Here is a 9,950-nt window from a genome sequence, read left to right on the forward strand (position 1 = left end):
ATCTAACTCCATTTATTACTACTCTCTGTTTTTTACTCTCCAGCCAATTTTCTATCCAACTTAATAACATTTCCCCACACCCTCAGATTTAATTCTTGTAACAAGTCTTTTGTGAGGTGCATTATCAAATACTTTCTGAAAATTAAAGTAAACCAATTCCATGTGTATCAAAGCCCAGTTTCTAGCAGGGCTTCCCTTAGTGAAACCATGCTGGCTCTTTGACATTATATAAAACTGCTTTAAGTGACTCTGCAATGCATCTTTAATCACACTCTCCAAAACCTTTCCAACTACTGATGTAAGACTAACTGGCCTATAATTGCCTGGACAATGTTTATCACCTCCTTTAATTATTGGAATAACATTAGCCAACTTCCAATCTTCTAATACTCTTCCACTACTCAATGACCTATAAAAAAATATTAGCTAGCAGTTCACATATAAAATCTTTAAGTTGCTTGAAAACTCTAGAATAAAAGTTGTTTAGTCGAGGGGGTTTATCAATTTTTAAGTTTCCCAACTTTTCTCTTACAATTTCAGAACTTAAAATGATATCTTTTACATCAATAATTTCCCCCATACATTAAGTACTCCGGTTGAGGCATAATACTTGTATCTTCCTTCGTAAAAACTGAAGAGAACATATAATATAATAAGTTTATCTTCTCATAATCTTCCGAGATCAGCTCCCCACTACCATTTTTAAGAGAACCAATCCCCATCCTAACATTTTGCTTACCCATCATATACCTAAAGAATTTGTTATTATTTAACTCTCTCAGCCAACCCTCTTTCATATATAGTTTTTGCCCTTTTTAACCAGTTCTCTTGATTTCCTTTAGTCCTCCATATCCTTATTATTTCCAGTAACTTTAAATTTCTTGAATTTATTATGTTTATCCCTAATATGATCTCTTAAACCTTTACTGAACCATACTGGCTTATTCTGCTCCGTTGCCCTTTTTTTTCTGTAGGGAATATGTATGTTCTGTATACATATCAATTTTTCCCTAAATGCTTCCCACATCTGTTCAAAATCCCCTCCCAACTCTTTAGTCAAATCTACAGAAGCCAGATCATGTGTCATTCCATCAAAATTGGCTTTCCTGAAATTTAGAATCAGGGTACTATTCTTCTTCAATTCTACATGTAGTAAAATCCAATACCTAATAGTGAAATGGTCACTTGTACTTAAACACTCGCCAACCATAACTCTGTCTGTCATATTCACATTGGACGCTAATATTAAATCTAATATAGCTTCCTCATCAGTTGGTGTATAAAAGTATCCTGAAGAGTTTACAAAAACTCATCCCCTTCACTGTCAGACTCAAAATTTTTCCCAATCAATACCCCTGAAATTAAAATCTCCCATAATAACAACATGTTTTTCAGCTACCATTCTGATCTCATTATACAGTTTTTCATTAACTTCCACATTCTGACCTGGTGGTTTATAACAAATCCCAATTACAAGACTTTTCACTTTATATATCCACTATGACTAACCCAAACTGACTCAACCTCAGTGCTATTTTCTTTAATATGCTCTAACTCAACAGAATACAATTCACATATAAAGCTACTCCTCCCCTTTTTTTCAATAGTCTATCTGTAGTAAATAATCTGTAGCCTGGTATTTCAAAATAATTTCTCTAATCAAAATTGTTCATATTTAACCAAGTCTCAGTGATACCCATAATATCAAAATCCTCAGTTTCCACAACTGCTTTGAATTCATCAATTATATTTCTAATATTCCTAGCATTACAATAGTAACAATTAATCATAGATTTTAAAATATGTTTATGTTTTATGCCTGTTCTACATGTTTTCCTGTCAATTATATTTCCTATTTTACTAATATCATAGCCCTCATCTCTGTCTAGCCCTAGTTTATATCTACCACTACAGTTGAGTTAATAGGGCTTGCTAACATGCTTGCCCCTGCCTTGTTTAAGTGTAAGCCATCCATTCCAAAAAAATTAACTTTCCAATTAGAATTATCCCACAAATCCAACCAGCCTATCTGCTTATCCATACATATTGATATAAGCCTGGCATTCAATTCTAGTGACCTACTTAGTATCTCATCCCCACAATTTATTCATGGCAATATGCCTGACAAGATAAAGCTATGACCCATTACCTTAAATGTGTGATTACTTTAAAGAACAGTTGGTGATTTTAAAACTGAGCTGCAAATTTTGTAGCATATCAAGAAAGGAAAGCATCTACTATTACCCTAGTGTATGATTACCTGAAAAAAATACATTTTAAAATACATTTACATGTATAAACAACTGTTTTTTTCATATATGTATTTTTTTTTCAAGTCTATTGACCAAAACCCAATGAAAATTGACATGTTCTTTTGTATTTAGTTCCAGTACAAATTTGAGGAAAGTAGTGTTTCCTTAATACTTCAGTTTATGTTCATTAATGGCACTATAAAAAAGTTAGAAATGCCCCAAAGCATATTATCCACAAATGGGACAGTAGATGTAGAAGATTTTGCTCATACTTCCTGATGCATGTTACAAGTACTGTCTTTAAATATTTGGTGGTGCTTCCAAATAATGGACAACTAAAAGTATAGACAATACATGAAGAATGCAGGTCCTTCCAAGTGAAAAAACTTGTAAGTCTTAAATCTTCTTGAAACATACTTCCCAGCAGGACATGAGGATATCCTTTGGTCACCAAGCTTTTCAACTTATCACAAGTTATATGAAAGTTTGCCCAAAGTTATAATTTTCCTACACTGTGGGGAAGAAGGAGGGAAGTACCTATCAGAAATACATTTTTAGTATAGGAAAATTATAACTTCTGATATGGTATATTACCTCCGCTCACATAAACATCTTGAATCCCACACTAAATAGGTGAAGGAACTGGTGTGAGGAAAAGAGAAAGCATCCTTCAAAAGCATCTGAAGAACACCCTAAAAGAGTAGATCCTTGCAGTAGAGGTTCATACATGGGAGACCATATCACACCTATACCAGATATACTCTTTGCCCAGTGTGGAATTAGGTGTTGCAAACAAAGGTAGAAATTGGGAGGAGCACATCCAAAAGGGAGAGAAAAATGGTTGGATAGGGATCCGAACCACACGATATTGGAATCTCAATCTCATAGGTTACATCATTGTGGGTGAGAATAAAAGGATGTGTGTCTAGCTATAGAGTGGCTAGGACATGACGGATCATATACGGGAAGTCAATTGCATCCAAAACCCACCCACCGGGAACCAGCATCCACAAAGGAGTAGGATGAGGTTCATACCATCGGAAAGTCAACTACAATCCAAAATTTACCCACCGGGAACTGACATCATGTAGGGGTATGATGAGGATCATACCAGCAGCAAGTCAACTACAATCCCAAACCCAAATATCTGGTGGGGGTAGGAAAGAGGATCATACCATCCTCACCTCAAGTTCAGCATACTGGAGGAAATCTCGTACCCCCAATCTATGAATGGGACACATGTTAGCAATGTGATAAATTGTTTGACCGATATGGAAACCGAACATTTGGACGAATGTTATAGTAAAGATGTCTCTATAATGTAAACTATCTCACTCAAAACCAATCTGATAAGAAACACCTCCAGTGCAATAACATCCTTGGTTTAAGAAAATCAAGGGATAGCGCAAGAGTAAGAATTATATTAATCTGGAAGTTGCACTATCGTGACCCACAACACAGGTGAAAAGAATAAGAGTATAAATGAGTAAGGAAACAGAAACACCTAAAATACACGAGTGTGGACTTGTGATGATGACAAAACCTTGTCGAAACGTTGTACATTTGCTGTTATGTTAAACTTATATTCAAGTTTTTCTTCATTACCCATTCAAGCCATCTCCAAGCATTTCTAGTAAAATGAATGACAGGTAAGCCTAAAATTACAGACATGTTAAGACTAAACTAACATTGTAGTACAAAAGAATATCACTAAAAAACCATAACCTTACAAGAAGTAGGTACAAATCAAACTAAACGAATGTTATTGAAACCAAATAACAACAAATAATAATATTAATATCAAAATATTCGAAAAGTTATAACAGCTTATCTGTCCAACGTTGGCAGACCCAAATCTATGGGCCACCAAACTCGAAGCCCTACGAAGGTCAACTTATATAACAATCAATCTCCCAATGTATTAAAGCTGACAATTCCTCCATCGAGTATCGCCACCCAAAGCCTAGCTAATAGTGCTGGAAGTAAATGAAAACACTTTCAAAGTGGAAACATGATCTTCGGTGACAACCAAAAATAAAATAAGTTAAAACTTCAAACAGGTAAAGTGAAGTAGATAAAAATACAACATATCTTCACTTTGTATGATATTTTAAAAAAAAATATGGGAAGACAGCACAAAGAAAAAACATCTTGACAATAGCACTGCCAAACAAGAAGTAATAGTTCAGTAGAGAGAGTCATACGAGTCAAGAGAGTGTGTCACATGATGATTTGCATATGAGACAAAGTTGAACCACGTTGGTCTTGGAAGTATATGGGTGCTCAAGGCTTGTAATGTACCATATCAGATAAAAAGAGTAAAAATTTAGTTATATAACAAGGTTTCCCATTGAAACCATAGTTTTTTATCAATGAAATGAACAAGGTAACCATTTTCACAAAAAATAGATCTGATATTTGATAGTTCAACAATTTCAAAGAGCTAGCTAATTTATAAAGAATGAAAATGTTTTAAAAATAATAAAGGAAAAAGCTTAAAACATTAGAATATAAATAAGAGTAGGTTTCTTTCCTTGTGGTGTGCTATATTTATTTTTACCAATTTCTCATCAAATAATCAAGCAGGAGCTCCAGAATGATAGGAGTTTATAAAAGTGAACAAGCAGTGTTTGAAAAATATCACAAGTGTAAGCAGTTCTTTCTACATTGTGTACTATCAGAATTCAGGAGCCTACAACTAATACATTATCATAAATTTCACTCTGTACTATAACCGTGATAATAGTGCTCCTATTCCACTATCACTGGAATCAATATCCAATAAGAACTCGCAGTTCATGCTCCTTGGTTCATTTACAATTTGCATTAGCTCTCAGTGAAAACAGATAATGGTATGGGGATATTGGAGAAGTTGGCCATAAACCATGGGTAATACAGAGCAAAACCACAGAAACTGCAGACACATCATTTCAGTTCTGTATGGCACTAAACTTTGAAGGGTTAGAAGGTATTCCATCGATTCTCCTAATATAACCTTGAAATTCCAACTGCATGCATGTGAGTGCACATTTCTGGTTTCAACTTCAAACCTACCCTTTTCATCAACTAAAGTATCATTCCCAGGTTTTCAACATCAGACATCACCATCCTAGCTAATACTGCCTGCTTTCTGGGCAGGTAAAAGTGCATTTCGGCCGTTGGCTCTATCACAATATTACATTATGCCAAACACTAAACCCTGTCCTTAGTGAACCATAGAAAACTACTCGTGTACACAGATGGACAGTGATTCCCTACGCAACATACACACTCTTATGCAGTCCACTATTCCTAGGCCTGATATGGCTGGTATTGGTTGATTTTCCTGTGGAAACACAAGTCACCTATTGCACAGAAAATATAATAATGGTGAAAATCCCACTAAATATAAATAAGTTTATTGGTGAAATATGAAAACAACATTTCAGGCAATAACCCTTCATTGAGTTTCCAGCAAGGCTAAAACTGTTAATAGAAAAGTTAGGGTGAAAAAAGAAAGAACAAGTAACAAATGGCTTGAAGGCTCAAGAAGGACCAAATGGTTCCTTGTTGTCTGTAACTAACACAACCATAATATCTAAATATACAATTTTTTTTTTCTGAAGATTTGATGTAGCAAGTGTTTTTTTGTGTCCATTTAATATCAAGAACATTAGAAATGTACACTTGAAATTGTAGTATCTACTAAATATACAAAAAAATAGCAGGTGAGAGATCATATTGATATTAGCTTATATTATAATATTACCCTTACTTTTTTAAGTTCAGAGTACCCAGTATTTTTTGTCGACTCTTAAAGAATTTGATTTGAAATACTGACCACTCTTGCAATTTCATCATTTTTTCATGGCTTAACTTGTTCTTGCATACAAGGATCACAAGTCCCAGTAGTGTTAGTAATTAATTTTTTTTTTAAAGAAGTTCATTCATTTTATCAAATCATTTGTGAATTTGTAAAAAAATAGAACTTGTAATCATCTTATTCATATTTTTACAAAGTATTGCTTATTTTAGTGGTTTCAGCACTGTTCATTTAAAAAAAAGTCTGACATGAACACTTAGTTAGGCTTCTACTTTGATATTTATGTTTACCAGTTTCATTGTTCAGTAACTGCATGACAGTAACTTCGTAACACTGAGAAATGTTGAAACCAGTAGTAGTCACTCTCTTTAGTGCAGTTAACATCCATTCCCAACAAGATAAAGAATTCAATCACACTCTTTAGTAGAGATGGGAAATTAACTTAGTTAAACAATATGGTTGATTACCTATGGGCATTGAATACACTGATACGTGTCACACAAAATAACTGATTAATTGAAATTATAATTAAATTGATTAATGTAAAAAAAAACTTATTCACTAATTGAAATTAGTGTTTCAAGTTATTCTGATTATCCAAGTCTCATGTGAATATAATGGATCAATTTTAATGCAACTAATTAATGAGCCTGACAATTAATCGATTACAAAATTCCACTAATTTCCCAGTTGTAGTTATAATTAATAGAAATAGATATCGGGAAAACAAACATTCAAAAACAAGTAAAAATATACAATTACTTTTTCTTCTAACTACTTACCCAAAAGACAATGATAAACAAAAGCCGATACTTCATGAACTTTTTAATTACAGATTCATTCTCGCACCTGCTAATGCCTACATCTATTTGAGGGCTTGATGGTTCCATTAAGCGGTTTCTGACAATGGCAGCAAACTTAGTTAGCCTAGGGCCAATATACTCTTCTAGTTTCTTGATAAGATCTATAAATAAGCAATATAGGCTTATAACATGTAAACTGTGTTATGTGGAACTTGTTAACCTACGTTCTAGTCCTTAATAGGTTATGGTAATAAATAAGCAAAAACACACACTTAGGTTTAATGGACACACTTACACTAAGAGCCATACTAAGCTAGTAACAGTATTGTGTGTATTCATTGTAAGAGAAAGCTCATCTGCATAAATTAAGCATAATATTTGAAGTTGTTAATGCTAATTACATGTTAATTCTCTAAATAAAGCAAATAAAACAATTCTACCTTTACACCAAAACAGAATGCTGAATTTAGTTATAATTTTGTGAAGAGCCTTACAGTGGAAATGTTCATTTGTAGCAATTACAAACTACTGTTTAAAAGACATGGTTAGCAAGTAAATAACTCATTGACAAACATTTTTTTTATATATATGGCCAACCTGCTGGTGAAATAGAAAGGTAGAGATGACATATCATCCACTAAGGTGATTATTTATCAGGCTTGTGACTGTTTGTGTTATGCATTAAACAGAGAAACACCAATGCATGACAAACATATATAAAAATTGTTTGTCAAAGCTGTTGTTGTTAATCATACATTGTCTGAAGATGTCTCCTTCCTATGGGCTGATATGTCACAGTTTTAATCACTTAAAAGCTATATGCAATGTTGAAGTTAGTAACTGAGTGAGATTTGCATCTATTAAAACTAAATACACTGTTGATTTATCTTATTTCCCTGAAGTCTTCAGTTTCATAAATATGTTTTCAGGTAACCTGTAATTGTTTCACATCTTTGATCAGTGTATGGATGATTATGTCTTCAGCATGCTTTTAGGGTACTACGGAAAGTATTAGCAGTAAAGTTAAACTGTATATATATATGATGAATAAATTGTTAATAGTAAAGACTGGATACATTGGACTTGCTCTCCTAACAAAACTGCTGCATGTAAACAGTAAAGGTGTCAAGACAACTGATAATACCATACACATACATACTTGACTTTTGTTTACTGTCAGTTTTCCATACATAAAATGAAACACTTCACCAAAACATACTATATATGTATATATTTTTTCTTTAACTAGTTTTAGTGCTGATGTAGTAAAAGTGTTATCATATTTACTTATATTTACCATATTTATTATACTGGCAAATGTGTTTAACAAATAGTTTTTAAGTGTAAAAAAAATATAATAATGTGGAGAAATTTCTTTTCTTTTTATTTAATTTAGAGGTGTTTGGGTTTTTCTTGTTCTGCTTAAATCATACAAGTAGGCTTTTCTCCATTGGACTTTTCTCTTTACACGTCAAACGACTCAATTCTACTCATTTTTTAGTCTTGGACGATTAACTGAATAAAGGTCTCTCTGATTTCTGAAGACAGAAGTTTAACATTTGAAAAAGTCATTGCATGCTCCAGTTAAGATAGTTTTATTTTTCTAACTAGGTGATTGAATTAAGGAATGATTAGCCATTGGCAGTAGTGGAGTCCACCACTTAGTAAGTTTACATGGAGAATCAACACTTTCCTGAAAAATTAAAACTTTATAATAGTTGAGCTTAAATTTTGCTTTTCAAAAGTCTTAGTAATACTAGTAGTAGTAGTAGTACTAGTAGGATAGGACTGGGACAAAGGTTTGAAGTTACTAATAGTAAACATTGTAACTTGTCTTTTCCTTGTTTTTCTCTTTCTGTATTCTATAGAATAGCCATCTGAAGTTTGTTTCACAGAAAAATAATTACAAAAAAACATAAGATACTACAACTTATAAGTTATACCAGCATGTAATATCAAGACCTAGTAATAGTCACACCAAGTCAGTTGACATAGAAAATATATTAGACATTAAATATATATAAATATGCTGTTAAATATATCTAAATACATCATAAATGATAAACCATTAACTGGCCACAAAGTTCTGGAAGAGAACTTTATATTCGATTTTCAGAGTATTACCTAAAAATTTATGAAATGGGCATATATGTCTGGCAATATGTACATGTAATTTAATGAATCTACAAGAGATTTTCTGCCAGTATATACTTAACACTAAAGAGGAAAATAATATTTATCTTAAACTCCGCCTTATACTTAATGGAAATATAAAATATACTTACGAAAGTAAAATATAAAATTCGCAAATAATGGTCTGGCAATTTGCAAGTTCAAAATAATGATACAATTACTAGAAAAATACTGATCGACAAATTGAAATGGCAATTATTTAATTAATGATTTGTGTATAACTAATAATTTTGTAATTTTTTTATCATAAAATTTTGTACTGTGATTTATTCAGGCAAAACTGCATTAAATTGAATGCAATGGAGTATGGTTGCTTATTAACAAGATGTTACACAGAACATCTATTTCGAAATATTACTGAATATGAATGACTCGTAATCGTATGAGTAAATTAGTTCGCTAGAACAAAAGGTAGAGACAATGCGAGATAGCGAATTCTACTTTTATTTTATGATTTTGTTTGTCATTCATTTATTATTCCTTCAATCTTTTACTTCAACTATGAATTTTTAGATACAAAATAAATTTAAAGCGCTAACTCACCTTCTTTCTATATCACGTAAATTTTGAGTATGTATGTATTATCAAATAGACACAAGCTTCCCCTAGCGGTGACGTACACATATTAATATTGTGAAAGATTATGTAGATTTATGGCAATAGCTAGTCACATGATCTTGAAAACGAGTTAGTTAGGTATAATGAGAAAAAAACTATTTCCAATGATATTGAGAAGTAGTTTAATTGTGGAAAATTATATTTTTCTCTGGTGAATTAGCTTTTTTCTTCTCTATTTCTTTTTACTTTGTTATTTATTGAAATTAATAACATTGAGATTTATGTTGTATTATTTCTTAACGCTTATGCCAGGAACAGGTTTACTAACTATGGTTTGTTTGT

The 9,950-nt window shown here is 32.4% G+C and overlaps 1 protein-coding gene across 1 annotated transcript in view; it reads right to left on the reverse strand.

Moving 5' to 3' along the window:
- LOC106471989 (tetraspanin-17-like) overlaps positions 1-9,657 on the reverse strand; it is a 58,500-nt gene extending 48,843 nt beyond the window's left edge. The window contains exons 1-2 of the mRNA XM_022400602.1: positions 9,594-9,657; positions 6,837-7,018 (exon numbers count right to left, since the gene is read on the reverse strand). Coding sequence (XP_022256310.1) covers positions 6,837-6,944 — 108 coding nt within the window. The 5' untranslated portion in view covers positions 6,945-7,018; positions 9,594-9,657. The remainder of the gene's footprint in view (positions 1-6,836; positions 7,019-9,593) is intronic.
- Between the last annotated feature and the right edge of the window lie 293 nt (positions 9,658-9,950).

The sequence above is a fragment of the Limulus polyphemus genome, unplaced genomic scaffold (assembly GCF_000517525.1).
Source record: "Limulus polyphemus unplaced genomic scaffold, Limulus_polyphemus-2.1.2 Scaffold5008, whole genome shotgun sequence".
Lineage (NCBI taxonomy): Eukaryota > Metazoa > Arthropoda > Merostomata > Xiphosura > Limulidae > Limulus > Limulus polyphemus.